This window comes from Callospermophilus lateralis, chromosome 9 (genome assembly GCF_048772815.1).
Source record: "Callospermophilus lateralis isolate mCalLat2 chromosome 9, mCalLat2.hap1, whole genome shotgun sequence".
Taxonomy (NCBI): Eukaryota; Metazoa; Chordata; class Mammalia; order Rodentia; family Sciuridae; genus Callospermophilus; species Callospermophilus lateralis.
This window is the reverse complement of record NC_135313.1, coordinates 60,827,791-60,844,793: the sequence shown is the minus strand read 5'-3', so window position 1 is coordinate 60,844,793 and position 17,003 is coordinate 60,827,791. Positions and strand designations below refer to the sequence as shown.

General features: G+C 36.3%; 3 protein-coding genes across 3 annotated transcripts in view; 2 read left to right on the top strand and 1 right to left on the bottom strand.

Moving 5' to 3' along the window:
• The window catches only part of Cfap210 (cilia and flagella associated protein 210), a 42,307-nt gene extending 36,101 nt beyond the window's left edge, over positions 1-6,206 (bottom strand). The window contains exons 1-2 of the mRNA XM_076866686.2: positions 6,158-6,206; positions 172-398 (exon numbers count right to left, since the gene is read on the bottom strand). Of these exons, the coding sequence (XP_076722801.2) occupies positions 172-398; positions 6,158-6,206 (276 nt within the window). The remainder of the gene's footprint in view (positions 1-171; positions 399-6,157) is intronic.
• Positions 6,207-8,785: 2,579 nt separating this feature from the next.
• Positions 8,786-12,287, top strand: Phospho2 (phosphatase, orphan 2). The gene is made up of 2 exons (XM_076866294.1): positions 8,786-8,873; positions 11,501-12,287. Exon 2 carries the CDS (start codon positions 11,527-11,529, stop codon positions 12,250-12,252), a length of 726 nt encoding a protein of 241 aa, XP_076722409.1. The 5' UTR covers positions 8,786-8,873; positions 11,501-11,526; the 3' UTR covers positions 12,253-12,287.
• The window catches only part of Klhl23 (kelch like family member 23), a 34,501-nt gene continuing 26,302 nt past the window's right edge, over positions 8,805-17,003 (top strand). The window contains exons 1-2 of the mRNA XM_076866289.1: positions 8,805-8,873; positions 14,675-14,795. The gene's annotated coding sequence lies outside the window, so the exon portion shown is untranslated. The remainder of the gene's footprint in view (positions 8,874-14,674; positions 14,796-17,003) is intronic.

Genomic DNA, 17,003 nt, shown 5'->3' with positions numbered 1-17,003 from the left:
ATGAATTGTTTGTTGTATGTCACTTATACCTAAATAATGCTTTTAAAATATGTTTTAATGTTATTTTATGTCAGGTTACACATAAAATCCTTGTAAAAGAAGTATAAATAAATATTAAGCAACAAGAGCAAGTCTTTAGTGCATGTGGACTCCTAGAAGATTAATACTTACTGCATATGTATTAGTCCAGTGTTTTACCACTTCTTGGGATCGTAAATGCATTTCTTTCTTTGCTTTTCTTTCTGCACGAAAAGCTGCTGCTTCTCTTGTCATACTGTCCAGGCTATCCTGAATTCTTTTCCACTCATCATGTGAAATTATGGTGACCTGCCGTAGATCTACGTTGCAAGGTAGAAGAGGTGGATAGGCAACTTCATCTTCCTTAGACTTCCTTATTTCTAATAAATTTTAAAAAATGATTACTAAAGTCTTTCAGGAAGAATTTAAGTAATATTTTTTCTCAGAAATTTCTATAATTGACATAATACCTGAATATTATTTTAAATATTTGATTTATTTTTGTTATCTTAAGAACAGCTGTGAAAAAAATGTTTTGAAGCCAAAAGACAAAGATTTGAGTGTTTGCTTGGTCATGTCCTAATTGTGTAAACTTGGCAAGCCATTTAACTTCTTCCAACCTTGGTATCCTCGTCTTTAAAGTTCAGATCAATAATACCTATCCCAGTAGATTGTTACAAAAGCATTTCAAAGTTAACCATGTAGAATTTAAAATTGGATAATTTGGGGATGTTCATCTTTTGGGGTTGCAGTCATTGTGATGGCTCTATGCAACCTGTTCTCCACTGAGCAGCAGCAGTGCAATCTGAAGAATTGACTACAGTCCTGGGGTGAATCTGATTAGTTCAAGAATACTTGTCCCCTCCCTTGCCAATAACTACTGCACTAATAAGCAAAGAAACAGGACAAGAGGTTCATTTGTGATTTTTCAATAAGTTCTTTCTTGTTCTGGGAGTGATACCCAAGAAGACTTTCAAGCTGAATATGAATAAGCAAGGTAGGTAGATAGTGACCCGGTAACCATAAGATGAACCAGTTTTAGATGAAACTGTCAGTGTGAACTGAAAAGAAGAAAGAAAGAAAGAACATAATTTCATTATGCTGCTATCAACCCAACCAGAAATCTGATTTGCTGTTATGTAAGTCAATGAATTTCCTTATTTTTTTAAATTATTGACTGGGTATTCTGTTATATGAATTTAAAGAAACATCCTAAATAATATGGTGGAGCATATTAACAGCTCTCCTCAGAGAAATACTCCTACCCTTTTTTATTAACAACCAAACTCACTCAAGGGTGAGTTTAAGCAAAATAGGGATTCAGTAAGGGGTATAAGGAAACTTGTTGAATCTTCTAGAGAGCCAGAATCACCCTTGGAAGAAATACATGCAAAATATCACAAAAACCTTATCAATGAGGCTCCAGTGAAGGCTCATGGTAACTGGCACTGGGTAGACAATTTGACTTGCTCAATTTACAACTTTCCCATTGATTATCAAATACCTGAACCTTTACCACTGTTGCCTCTGAAACTTTTGCTGGCATTCTCTTCAGAAAACTAAACATGCTATTTGTTTGCTTTATAATGCTGTTTTCATAATACAAATCTGACATATGCAAAACTTAGTATTGACCTCATGCCTGAAACCTAGCTTCATGGGAGTCTGAAAATTGAATTCTGTCTTCTATCTTAAGGCAGTAGGGCTTATAAAGAAAGAAATTCACCCAAACAGAAAAAGGCATTTGAATAACAATGGGTAGGTCAGATCTAATGAAGGTAATAGTAGGTAAAGAATGTGGACTCTAGAGTCAGACTACTTGGACTTTTTCTGAACATACCATATAATAATTACATGACTCTAGATAAGATTATTTCACCCTTATGAATCTGTTTCTTTAATTGCAAAATGGTGTTATTAACAGTACCTACTTTGTAAGGTTGGTTTGGTGATTAAATAAAGTAAAGTTAGGCATGTATATTATATATATCTGGAATTTAGAATAGTGTTTGGTACACATACGTTCTTAATAAATATTTACTATTTCATTTTTACAATTTTTAGGGACATAACAAAGCAGAAGTAAGAAAATCACGTGATCTTTCTCTCCAGACCGAGAGACAAATTCTGAAAGAAAAACTGCCAGAATCATGAGCTGGGGTTGTAGCTCAGTGGTGAAGCATTTCCCCAGGACACGTGAGGCACTGGGTTCAATCCTCAGCACCAAATGAAAATAAATAAAATAAAGGTATTGTGTCTCTTTTTTAAAATCCTGCCAGAATCAGTCATCACAGGGTTTGAAATAAAGCTTATGAGAGTGGAAAACTGGCTGCTAAAGTAAAGTGAGTTTAGAATGATGGGTACTATCTTGACTGCTACAGATCAAGCCTCTGCATGCAGAATAAAGTCAATTTAAACTAAGAAATGGCCCAGTGTTTTAGATAAATTTATACCTGAATTTTCAGGTATGTGAACCAAAATATTCTTTGGTTTTCTTTTTTTTTAATATTTATTTTTTAGTTTTCAGCGGACACAACATCTTTGTTTGTATGTGGTGCTGAGGATCGAACTGGGTCGCACACATGGCAGGTGAGCGTGCTACCACTTGAGCCACATCCCCAGCCCCATATTCTTTGGTTTTAACTAATTATTCACTTTCAACCAAAAAATTATGATCAAAGTCTTCTTAGAGCTTTATAACAAATTTCTTTTTGGTGGGGGAGGGTACTGAAGATTGAACTCAGGGACACTCAATCACTGAGCCACATCCCCAGCCCTATTTTGTATTTTATTTAGAGACAGGGTCTCACTGAGTTGCTTAGTGCCTTGCTATTGCTGAGGCTGGCTTTTGAACTCTCCTGCCTCAGCCTCCCAAGCCACTGGGATTATAGGCATGCACCACTTTGACCAGCTCCAAATTTCTTTTGTTTTGCCTAAAGTGGCTCAACTTGGTTTATGCTACTTGCAATCAGAGGTAACCAAACTATGATTTCCAAGTTAAATCAACTGTCTTAATTAACATCTTATTAGGACATGTCAACATCTGGTTCTGACCCAAGAATCATTCTAATTCTTTGTTTACTTGTTTTTATTTTTTAATATTTTAGTTGTCAATGGACATTTATTTTATTTTAAACATTGTGCTAAGAATCAAACCCAGTACCTCACACACACTAAGCAAGTGCTCTACCACTGAGCCACAACCCCAGTCCCTGTTTAGATGTTTTTACTTGACATGTAATAAATATACATATTTATGGGTCACAGTGTCATGTTGTCATCTAATTCTTTTAAAGTGTGAAATAAAATGAAGAAAATTTAATTTACCAAAATTACAAAGAGGCTCGGTAGAGCAGACAGCCCATACTAGCAGAAGCTATTGCCTACAAAATAAAGTGTACTTTGTCAGTGGTGGCAAGAAAGCAGAATGTCAGAAAGCTGTGTAGCGCACAATGTGATCTTAGCTCTTTGAAATCTCTTCAGTAAAATAATTGGATTCATATGTTTTATTCAGGTAGATATTTTCATGGACTTTAATGTAGGAACAGAACAGAGAGAATAACCACAAAAGTAGAAATAGGGCTGTCACCTATAAAGAAATAGAATCTGCAGAAGGCTTGGAAAAGCTTTTTGCTATCTTGGGCCACTGAAGATAGGTCAAGTTCATTAATTCATATGTATATGGATGGATGAAGAGAGAGAGAGAGAGTTTTTTTCAGTGCTGGGGATGGAAATTGGGTGTGTATGCATATGTGTGTGTGTATTCCTAGGGATCAAATCCAGGGCCTTATGCATACAAGTGTTCTACTACTGATAGTGTTCTACTACTGAGCTATATCCCTAGCCCTCTCCTATATTTTTAAGGATCAGGAAAGCCCTGTTTAATATCAGAGCTACAGATGATTTCAAATAAACCAACTTTAATCAGTGAATTAAAGTGGATATAAGTTTACTTCTCTGAAGGCAATCTCATTTCCAAGATTCATACCTCACAGTGGCTCTCATTCAGTTTCAGAATAGGTTGTTAGAAAGGTTAACGTAGGCAAGGCAGGCCACAGTTGAAGTATGGGACAAGAGAGACAAGACAGATGGACAGAGGGAACACTCAAGCATTCAAGAGGGACAAAAGTAGTGGCAAGTGACCTAAAGGTATCTAAAATCAGTTCATGTGCCTGGTATTATTGATGCATCTTCCAAAGATTATCAATATTTTATTGATAAATATATATTGCCATTGTTGAATGTAACATTCAGTGGATTTTTGTCTAGTCATAGATTGTGCAACTATCAATACAAAATAGTTCCAGACCATTTTCATCATCCCCAAAAAAAACTGTACCAATTACCAGTCACTTCCCATAAATCCCCCTCCTCACAGTCCCTGGCAATCATTTATCTACCTTTTGTTCCTATGGATTTGTCTATTTCAGACATTTCATATACAAGGAATCAAACGATATGTGGCCTTTTGAGTCTGTTTGTTTTTACTTGTCATTCATGTTGTATAGATTTCCACAATTCCTTTCAAGGTACACCTAAGGACCTCCCACTAGGCCCTACATCACTGATTTTTTTTTTTTAAGGTCTCCTATGTTGTCCAGGCTGGCTTCAAGCTCAGGACCTTCTGCCTAAGACTTCTCAGTAGCTGGAATCACAGGCTAGTGACACCATGAGTGGCTTAGGCCCTACCTCTTAAAGACCAAGTCTTTAGCATATGGACCTTTGGGTGGCAGTACCCACATTTAAGCCATAGCACCAAGGAATTCCTAGGCATGTCAAATAATAACAGTTATCTGTGAAATGGGTTTTAAAGGGAGTCAAGTCATGTTCTTCCCCCTCCAAAAGCTGCTAAATCAATGGTTTTCACTGTTATTGTTCTGTTTTTCTAAGATACCATGGGCTTGGGAGAAAAATATAGGCCTAAGGCAAATTACTATCCCAAATACTTCCCTGTTGTTTCCAAGATTCTGCTGTTTTTCTTGTACACATACTGCTGGGATTATTATTAGTTAATTTCCAGAGTTCTAAAAAGTTGGTATTGACTATTTTTTTCAGAGTTCTTGTTGATTTTTTTGGAAGGGAGAATTTTTAGGAATCTTTATTCCACCATTCTGGCTAATGCACCCCACTAATTTTTCATATAATTATTTGTTTTACTTAAGTTGTATGTGAATCCCTATCCTACTGCACCCTTCCCAAATGGAGATGATAATTTAGCTGAGGCTCATAAAGTTTTGGGTCATTTGTTATAAAACATTTAACACTTAATAAGCAAACTAAGTTGTTTAGTGCAGTACTGCATATATAGCACATACAGGAAAGTGAATATGTGAGCGTAATTGTGCTTGTCAATACTTGCCACATGGTAGCCTCTCTCTCCTTTTACATGGCACAACTCTGCTACTAATTCGTAAGATGTCCACTGCACAAATACCGGGTGGGGTCCACTGGTGAGAGAGCGAATGCATCAAGTGCAGGGGGGCTAATGCTACAGAAGCTCAGTCAATGACATGAAGAAAGTTCAAATACTCAAGATTCTAGTTGTTACCATGACAACAATATTATTTAGGAATTTACAGAATTTTTTTTCCCCAATACTGAGGGCTGAACCCAGGGAGTCTTTACCACTGAGTTACATGTCCAGCCCCTTATATTTCTTATTTGGAAACAAGGGCTTGCTAAATTACTGAGGCTGGCCTCAAACTTGTTATCCTCCTGCCTCAGTCACCCAAGCTGCTGGCATTACAGATGTGTGCCACCACGCCCAGCTGCAGATTTACAGACTTAAGAAACCGTTGTAGTTAAAACTGATAAATACTTATTTAGAAGTCCCACTTTTCTATTTCGATTACAAAGTCAAAACTTTATAACAGGTCATTGAGTTACAACATCTTAAGTAGCATTATTATAATTATTGTTTTTTACACTTTATCAAATCATTTGACTTAGGGAGAGATTTTAGAGTGGAGGGAGGTAATAGAGACGTTTCCTTCAAGAGACTGTAGTAAAGACCATTCAGCTGGTTTATAGCAGAGTCTAAGGAGGTCACTGATATTTCCCAAAGATATTCCTATTCATTCAGTGAATACCGAAGCTTAAGCTCCCAGGAGTTCAGCAGGAAAGGGCCAGGTTAGCTCACCTGTGCTTTCCCTCGCCTGTCCAGCGCGCCGCCCAAACCGCACTAGCATCTCTAACTAGTAGCACACCGCGCGCCCAAACCCGGATAGGAGACTAGCGCAGAGTAGACTCCTGCCTACGGAGTGTTTCCCTGGCCACTTGGTTGCTTAGCAACGCTACCGGAAGTGACGCAGACTGTCGCCGAGGAACCGGGAACGCACCCTAGTAGGAGGTGAGGCTGGGGATCTGAGGCTGCGCCTGCGCGGAAAGCGGAGGTCGGGCGGGTGAGTGGGCGGCCCTAGCGGCCAGGCGCCGGGGCGAGGCCGGAGGACCGGACCCACGGGAGCCGCGCGGACGCCAGAACGGCTGCTGGCTGCTGACTCCCGGCGTGGGTCAGTGAGGAGACCCCGGGCCCCGGCCCCGCCTGCTGCTCCCATCCCCACCTGGTGCGCGCCTCTCGGGGGGTCGACCCCGAAGAGGTCCCGACGCCTTCGTTCGGGGTGGACCCAGCAGGTGTGTGAGTGCGAGGCCTGGGCTCGGTGTGTGTGGCCCTCAGACCTCCTCGCGGGTGGAATGTGAAGGGAAAGCCCTCCCTTAACTCTCAAACCCAGGGATTAATTGACACAAAAGCTATATTTAAATGATTTGATTTCTGAGGTATTGGTCAGGGCTAGGTGGGGCTAAGTTTTTGTTTTTTGTGTTTTTTTTTTCAATAGGACTATTAAAATCTGGATGTTGTCCCCAAAACATTCATGTTTGGACCTTTAAGCTATTTTGAACCGCCTCGTAACTAAATGATAGTAAATTGAATGTATTTTGAAGACCAGTCAGATCTCTATAACGACACAAAAATCGTGAAGAGTGAGTGTGCGCTCTTGGTTTCAAAAGATCCTTCTCAAACACCTTGATGTACAGATGATTTCATTACTAACTAGTTGCCTGCGACACGTATACATTAGGCATCAAACTGAAGTCACTCAAAATGAAAGCACCTAAGATTTTTAATAAGTAAATTTCTAACACTTAGTTGTGCTATTTTTCTTCAGGTTTTCTATCAGATGTTCCACTGTAATAATGCTGGTAAGTATGGAAAGATTAATAAAATATTTATATTAATCGTAATGCTAACAAAATGTTGTGCACATACAACACTGATAGTTTTGGGGGAGCATAGCTTAAAACTCATCAAGAACTGGGAAGGGTGGGAGATTTGACCCTGTTTGCAGGCTAAAAACAGCCTGTCACAGTTTTGTACAAGACCCAAGAATCCTAGGTCAGAGATGAATGAATTACAGCAGTAGCCAGAATATCAACAATTTTTCCTCAGTTCCCCCAAGCCAGAGTGTTGCAGGCCAGAGTCATGTGGATGTGGAGTGAGCATCACAGGACAGGAACTCTGAGTTGAGGGAACTCAATTTTTTTTTTTTTTTTAATGGACAGCAGACTTGTCTTTCAAGGCGCAACTGTTCAAACATCCTCTAGACAGTAGTCCAGAGCAATGGACTGTGACTGCATTGCTTTTAAGATGTGCAAAATCATCAGAGATCATGGGGTATTGATTCCCAACAAAAATTCTGTAGAGTTTTAACAAAAAGTATTGAATCTCATAAGATTTGATGTCAGAAATTTGCCAGTTTGACATGGTCAGATATTATTGACATCAGGTTGCAACTCTAACCTGTACATCTTCACAAACAAGTTGATCTAGAGTTAGTTATTTGTTGTTCTTTGCCTCTCACTCTTATTTTTTTGTTGTGAATTTAAGAAGATAGCATTTGCACAATGATCTGAAACAGAGTTTAAGTTATTCTGGGGAATTTTTTTTTTTTTTTTACATGAGTAATGTGGAAGGTAGAAACTGCAGTTGAACTACTCATCAATATCCTACTGCTGTGCACAAGAACATTTCTTTTTTAAAAAACAAAAAGGGATTATAGTGTAAACACTATTTTGTGAACTGAACATCATAGCTTTTACTGGTTGAATAAATATTCCTTTAGATTGCTATCAGACACATACTTGATTTAATCAATCCCCAATTTTTGAATGTGTAGTTTCCAGTTTTCATTGTTATAAAAAGCCCATAGGCTGTCATTACCTTTTGGAAACATTGCAGACATACCTTATAGATGCTGCTTGTGGGGAATAGTTAATAACTATTTTTGGAATTTTAACAAATAGGTTTCAAATAGATTTACATTCTTAAAACTAAATCTTTGTGCACTTAATCTTTTGGAGTTATTTTTATTTTGAGTACATCACTAAATCTCTGAATGTTTACTGAAAATGAAATGTGATATTTCTTTATTGCTTAATGAGTAAAAAATACTGGAACATGGAAATCTCAATTGGCTTAACACTTGTGATTTTATCCAATGGATAAAATATTTTTCCGTATACCTTTCCCTGTTTTGTATTTATTTAAGGTTATTTGTGTATTCAAAGGGTTTTATCCTGTTGCCAAAAAAAAAAAAAAAAAAAAAAAATGCTTTTCTGATACAAGAAAAACATCTTAATTAGAAAATACAACTTTTAAAATACTTTTATTAATTTTAGGAGTTAAGCGGTTTCCATTTCTGTGCTCCAAATCAGAAGACTTTTTTCCCTGCATACAGTATAGAAGAAATGTTTAAAAACAATTGGCAACTGACTGGTGTTTAAAACTGAAGATTGTCATGACTGTTTAACCTAAACTCTATGCTGAAGCAAGATTAATTGTATTGGAAATACTAATTTGGGTAAGTATTTTTTCTTTCTTTCTTTTTTTTTTTTTTTTTTTTGGTGGTGCTGGGGATTGAACCCAGGGCCTTGTGCATGCAAGGCAGGTACTCTACCTACTGAGCTATATCCCCAGCCCCAAGTATTTTTAGTAAAGGTATATGTTGAATGGTGAAAGAAAAAAGATCTAAAATTAAGAAAAATATATTCCTAGGTCAGCATTAAAGCCACGTTAACTTCAATGTCATGATATTTTGAGTCTAACAGTTCAGAAATGTCAGTAATTTATTATATACTAAATAAAGGCTCGAGGCAGTTTTCAACCAACAATAAGTTACCTTAGTTTTTTTTTTTTTTTTTTTAATACGAGCTGGGAATCAAACCCAGACCTTCATACATGCTAGCCAAGTGCTTTACTTCTGAGCTTCACCCCGAACCCTAGAAAATTTTTTTAAATTACAAATGCCAAATGCTCATAATAATGTTTAATCTAAAATGTGCTTATAGTACTAATGTGATCATCAACTATGCCTTATAAATTACTATTTATTACATTGGTTCTACAGAAAAGTGAATTCTTCACTTAAATCTCTGGGAGCCAGTAACAGAAACCTGGATTAAGCATTTATAATACAAAGATCCAGAGTGTTAGCATATTGTATACCATCTAAATTCATACAATAGGATTTTCTAACTTTGAGAGAAAGAATACTTTCTCATGTGTGCTTCAAGAGCTCTATTCTGTCTTTACTACATATCTTTTGTAATAAACCAGAAAATGCACGTGGTTAAATGGTATGTTTCCCATTTTTAACTGATTTCTTCTTTTTCTAATTGGTGGAGTTCTACACTTTTTTTTTTTAGGATTTCTTGCTAAAATCTCAGGATGGTTATAAATTGGATCACAAATGTGGTATTATAATTAGTGTGTATTTTGAGACTAATGAATATTTTTCTATAATTAAACATTTTTAACCAAGATAACCTACTTTGTAATTTTTTTTAAGTTGTAAATGGATGCAATATCTTTTTTTATTTAGTTTTTATGTGATGCTGGGGATCCAACCCAAGGCCTCACACATGCTAGGCAAGCACTCTGCCACTGAGCTACAATCCCAGCTCCTGTATTTTATTTTTAAAGTAATGTATACTTTTTAATATTCTGTTTCTTTGACACTGGAGTGTTGTACTTAAAAGCAAAAACCTTGGAATTAAGCTGAGTCCAAAATTTCAGTTCTAATACTCAGCTATTTTTAAGTTTCAGTTTATATTTTTAGGATGAGGATAATAATAATTTTTACTTAATAATATGTAAAAATTAAATGTGATGATGATTGTAAGTCCCCAGTCCCATGCCTTGCATATAATGATTACTCAAAAATATTTGCCAATCTTTTTTTCTTTTTGTTTGCATACACAAGTTCTAGCCTTTCCTGGGTATTCTATATAATTGCTAACTTTTTCACATGATAACATTCATTTATACTGTCTGTTGACCTGCTTAATTTTCCCTTTTCTCTTGTGATTTATAATTAATGGTTTTCATTATTTTTTCTTTCTTTCTTTCTTTCTTTTTTTTCTTTTTTTTTTTTTTTTGTATTGGGGATTGAACTCAGAAGCACTCAACCACTGAGCTACATCTCCAGTTTTGGGTTTTTTTTTTTTTTTGGATTTTATTTAGAGACAGAGGTCTCACTGAGTTGCTTAGGGCCTCACTAAGTTGCTGAGGCTGGCTTTGAACTCACGATCCTCCTCCTCCTCCTCCTCCTGTGTCAATCTCCCCAGCCGCTGGAATTACAGGAATGCACCATCTCGCCCAGCTGTTTTTGTTGTTTTCTAATTAGAAACAATGAAAATAGAGACTAATTTGTTCCATCACAAGTAGTGTTATTACTCAAGTACATTCAGAATATTTGGCCCTCAATGCTGAACTATCTAAAGAAGATGTAAATTAATGTGAAAACTATTAACAAGAATTATTCTGGTTTAGAAGAATTGAGTTGACCTCCAGTTCTCAAATAATTCTTTTAGAATTTTCATGATAACATTAAGCAGTCACCTAGTTATAACATTGGTATTTAGAAATTAATTTCAGCTAAACACTTTTTTAAAAATTATTTTACATTTTACAGGATTACATGCTATGTTAAATTTGTTCAGAATTTTAGTTACTAAAATTATATGGAGAATCCATATTATTTGTGACCTATTATTTAATGTGAGGATTACTGAAAATATAATAAGGTAATAAAATAAGTATGACTGATAATTTAAAGAGAGTAAGGATGATTCACTTGACTTTTCTTCTGTCTTATAACTTTTATAAATTTGACTATAAGAGATTACTTCATAAATTTCCTTTCTGGATAACTCTGTAGTTTCATTCTGAGTGCTCAAAGAATCATCCCCACAGAAACATGATAATAGTGAGTATCCTTTCTAGATATTTTGTTTTCGATTCACTTAAAATACTCAAATATGGCCTGTGCCTCTTAGGGAAAAGTGATTAAGTGGTGATCTTAATATGCTTAATCACTTGTTCAAATTCCTTGTTTAGCAGATTAATAGTTACTTAGGCTTTAAAATTAGTTTCATAGCCAGTATGCAAACACAGTATGTTTAGGGAATCATATTTCTTCTTTTTCAGGGTAACCCAAATCTATTTCTGGAACCATGAAAATTTTGTTGGTGTTTGACTTTGACAATACAATCATAGATGACAATAGTGACACCTGGATTGTGCAATGTGCTCCAGACAAAAAACTTCCTATTGAACTACAAGATTCTTATCAAAAAGGATTTTGGACAGAATTTATGGGCAGAGTCTTTAAGTATTTGGGAGATGAAGGTGTAAGAGAAAATGAAATGAAAACAACAATGACATCAATACCTTTCACTCCAGGGATGGTGGAACTTTTCAACTTTATAAGAAAAAATAAGGATAAATTTGACTGCATCATTATTTCAGATTCAAATTCAGTCTTCATAGACTGGGTTTTAGAAGCTGCCAATTTTCATGATATATTTGCTAAAGTGTTTACAAATCCAGCAGCTTTTGATAGCAATGGTCATCTCACTGTGGAAAATTATCATGCTCATTCTTGCAATAGGTGCCCAAAGAATCTTTGCAAAAATGTAGTTTTGGTAGAATTTGTAGAAAAACAGTTACAACAGGGAGTGAATTATACACAAATTGTGTATATAGGTGATGGTGGGAATGATGTCTGTCCAGTAACCTTTTTAAAGAAGAATGATGTTGCCATGCCACGGAAAGGATATACTTTACAGAAAACTCTTTCCAGAATGTCTCAAAATCTTGAACCTATGGAATCTTCTATTGTAGTTTGGTCTTCAGGTGTTGAAATAATTTCTCATTTACAATTTCTAATAAAGGAGTAATATACCAACAATTGAAATGTGTATTAGTTAAGATTAGGTTCATCAGCATAGAACTAAGACCCTTAACACTAGTGGCTTAAAAGAAAAAAGAAAAAAAAAATTCCCCTCTCTCTTCAAAGAATTCCAGAAGTATTTCAAGGCGGCTTTCAACTCATTAGGTTGTGTAAGCTCCAACACTCACAGCAACATTCTGGCTAGCAAGAAAGAGGGCAGTGAGAAGGTTACAACTCCTGGTTTAAGGGAATTTCCCATAATTGTACCCAAGATGTCTTTTAAATACCATTGATGAAAACTTAGTCATAATACCCCACCTAACTGCAAGGAAATGGCAAATACAGCTTTCCAGGTGGTCATGTGTACAGGAAAAATTGGAAAAAAGTACAAAATTGAGGTAGGTAAAACCAATGGTCTATGCCAAAGGTATAGTTGGATTATGTTTTTTAACTTATTCCTAGAGAGAGTGGCCAAATTTTCTTAAGATAATTATTTTCAAAAGTATATCCAGTAGTTTGAGATCTTAAAAGTAAGCCTGATGCCTTCCCCTGCCACCCCTGGTTATTTATTCTTATAAGAAAAACAGGCTTTCAGCTGGGCACAGTGGCACATTGCCTGTAATCCCAGCAGCTCAGGAGGCTGAAGCAGGAGGATTGCAAATTCAAAGCCAGCTTCAACAGCTTAGGACCTAAGCAATTTACCAAGACCCTGTATCAGGGCTGAGATTGAGACTCAGTGGCAAAGTGCTTGCCTCACACATACGAGGCACTGGGTTTGAAACTCAGCACCACATCAAAATAAATAAAATAAAGGTATTGTGTCCATCTACAACTAAAAAAAAAAAGGTGCCCCACACCCCCACTGGGGATGTGGCTCAGTGGTTAAGTACCCCTGGTTCAATCTCTGGTACCAAAAATAATAAGAGTCTCTCTCTCAAATCAGTGTATTTTAAAGATAGAGAAGCTGAGTCTGGGGATGTGGTTTAGTGGTAGACACTTACCTAACACAGAAGGCCATGGGTTCAATTCCCAGCACCATTAAAAAAAAAAAAAAATTGGGAGACTGGGGTTGTGGCTCAGCAGTAGAGCACTTGCCTCACATATGTGAGGCACTGGGTTTGATCCTCAGCACCACATAAAAATAAATAAACAAAGGTATTGTGTCCATCTATAACTTAAAATATATTTTTAAAAAAATAGATGCTGGGCTAGGGATTGGCTCAAGCGGTAGCGTACTTGCCTGGCATGCACGGGGCGCTGGGTTCAAGCCTCAACACCACATAAAAATAAAATAAAGATGTTTGTCCACCAAAAACTAAAAAATAAATATTAAAAAAAATGGATGCAGTATTTTTTAAAATTTTTATTGTTGGTTGTTCAAAACATTACATAGTTCTTGACATATCATATTTCACACTGATTCAAGTGGGTTATGAACTCCCATTTTTACCCCGTATACAGATTGCAGAATCACATCGGTTACACATCCACTGATTTACATATTGCCATACTAGTGTCTGTTGTATCCTGCTGCCTTTCCTATCCTCTACTATGGATGCAGTATTTATTGTCCAAGTTCTCATCAACTTTATTTCTTTTTGAAATAAAATACATATTAATGTCCTTCAGATATCTTAAGTTTATGTCAGCATCATAGACAATAACTAGTATGTTGGGTTTAATCAGTGTGTTATTTCTATTTGGCAATGTAGTAGTCTTTTTTTTTTTTTTGGTATGGGGAGTACCGGGGATTGAATTTAGGGGCACTTGACCACTAAGCTACGTCCCCAGCCCTATTTTGTATTTTATTTAGAGACAGGCTCTTACTGAGTTGCTGAGTGCCTTGCTTTTGCTGAGGCTGGCTTTGAACTCACAATTCTCCTGTCTCATCCTCCCAAGCCGCTGGGATTACAGGTGTGCACCACTGCACCTGGTGGCACTGAAGTCTTGATCAATAAAATAAGTAATTTGTAGGACTATTCAACATTTAAGAGACTTTCATATAGGGATATTAGCAAAATATCAACTAATATAGAAATTTTTACAAATCTATTCTAATTTCTAAACTCATATTTTAGCCATAAATACTCAGTATGTAATAATATTAGGATTTTCTTTTCCAAATTATGTGAAGCTCCAGAAATATAAATATTCAGTATAATTTAATGAGGAAAAATTGATACTCTGCAATCTTTTTTAAAAGGTAGATCTTTGTTTTGCTTTAATAGGTTAGATTATATTGAACACATCTATTCTTATAAATTACATTTGTGTATGCTCAGACCACTAACATTAAAAATTATGGAACTAAAAAAATTAGATTTTTGGACTAGGACTGTAGCTCAATAATGCTTGCCTAGTATGTGGAAGGTCCTGGGTTAAATCTCTCCCTGTACCACAAAAATACATAAAATAAGTTTCATTTACAGTAATGGTCGGCCAAGTGATTTTCTGCTGAGCATAAAAGCTGACACTTGAACAAAATGTCAAAAACATCTGCTTAAAGACTACAGAGAGCTGACAACAATGAAGAATTTCTAAGAAACTTTGGTAAGTAGACTGTTTTTCCTGTAAATTGCCCTATCTGTAAGTGGTAGCTGAGGCATTAAGGGGTTATGTTGATAACTTCATGAGACCAGAGGAAGAGACACTGAAGTATGTCTGCATTGGTAAAGCTTTTCCTTCACTTTGAGTCAGGGGAAAAGGATCCTAAGTAGTGCTCATTAGGAGTAAGAATGATCCAGAAGTAAATATACCTTTAAAGGGATGGCTTTAAATACTCTGTCTCTGAAATTGGATTGAATCTAAGATTTTTAGAGTTCCCAGGTGCCTGGCAAAAGCAAATCTAAATTTACTTCTTACGAGGACTAGGTATAGAAGACTCTAAGCTAATCCCTGTCGTTTGGTATTCCTTGTGTGTGTGTGATCTATGGCTTGTTTCAAATCAATAAAATAACATGAAGATGACGCTGTATACATGATTGTGTATAAATGATTACATCAAATGCTCATGCCCATTTTAAGAGCAAACTGGCATGTTGGAGCTGGCTGCTGGAAGAAGCCACATGGCCAGCAAGTGAGGGTGGTCTGTAGCCCTGATTCCAGTATTCTGCAAGGAACCAAATGCTTCCAGCAACCTGTGATTTTCGAAGTGAACCTGCTCCAATGGAGCTTCAACTGAGACCAGCTAACACTATGATTGTAACCTTAGAACATGAAGCAGAGGATCTTGCAATTAAGACATTAAATTTATAGAAATATTGTTATGCAGCAGAAAAAAAACATACTAGTCCTCAAAATGTGACCAGGTGCATGGCACACACCTGTAATCCCAGAACCTTGGGAGGCCGAGGCAGGAAGATCCCAAGTTCAAGTACAGCCTTGCTAACTTAACAACTCACTAAGAAACTTAGCGAGACCCTTCTCAAAAATAAAAAGGGGACTGGGGTCGTGGCTCAGTGGTAGAGTGCTCACTCAGCATGCACAAGGCACTGGGTTCGATCCTCAGTGCCACATAAATGTAAAATAAAGATATTGTGTCCACCTAAAAAGAACTAAAAAAGAAATACTCTAAATAAATAAAATAAAAAGGGCTTGAAATGTAACTCAGTGGTAAAGTTCCTCTGGGTTCAATTCTCAGTACTCCAAAAATAAATAGATCTGTGAAGTTTTGCAAGCACATTGTAGGGTACACAATAAAAGTAGCCACACAAAGAGGCATGAGTGAAAACCAGCAGAAATTGTTTTTTAAATACATCTGCAGGACCTCCATATATTGGAGTCCTCAGAGACAAACTTCTGAGAATTTTGGCAAAGAACTGAAAATTATATTAAAAACAAAATGGAAATACTAGAAATGAAAATCAGAATTTTAATGAATAGATCTGACAGCAGAGCAGGCAATAGTGAAAAAGAATTGGTGAATAAACACAAGTTAGAAGAAAATAGAATGATGCAAAGAGGGACAAAACAATGAAAATACAGAAGAAAAATGTAAAAAGATCTAACATAGGAAAGAATTGTCCCAGGGGAGAAGAATATAGTTTGTAAGATAATGACAGAACTTCACAAAATTGATGAAAGATATCAAACTAGTTTTAAGAACTAATATCAACTGGACATAATAGTGGTAGACACCAGCTATTAGGTGAGACTGAGGCAAGAGGATCTCTGGAGCCCAGAAGTTCAAGGCCACCCTGAGCAACATAGCTGGAAAAAAGGAAGAACCTATGAACCCCTAAACAGGATAAATAAAATTAAAACCAAATAGGGGTATGTATAGCTCAGTGGTAGAATGCATGCTTAATTTGCACAAGGCCCAGGATTTAGTTCCCAGCACCAAAAAAAAAAAAAAGAAAGAAAGAAATCACATTATAAAACTGCTGTTGTAGCTCAGCAGTAGAGTGCTCGCCTAGCATGTGCAAGGCCTGGGTTTGATTCTCAGCACCACATAAAAATAAATAAACAAAATGAAGGTATTGTGTCCAACTACAACTAAAAATAAATGTTTTTAAGAACCTTCTGATTAACAAAAATGGAAAGAGTATAAAGCAGCCAAAAATAAATATTACATTAAAAGAAGCAACAATGAAAATAATAGCTGGTCATTATTTTTTAAAATGCTTGATTGTCTTCAACAGTGATCAATTTCAACTTCATCTAGGCTTGGAGTTTTCTTTGTTGGAAGGTTTTTAACCATATTTGAATTTTTTTATTAAATGAAGGACTATTCTGTGTCAAATCTCTCTCTGACTTTTC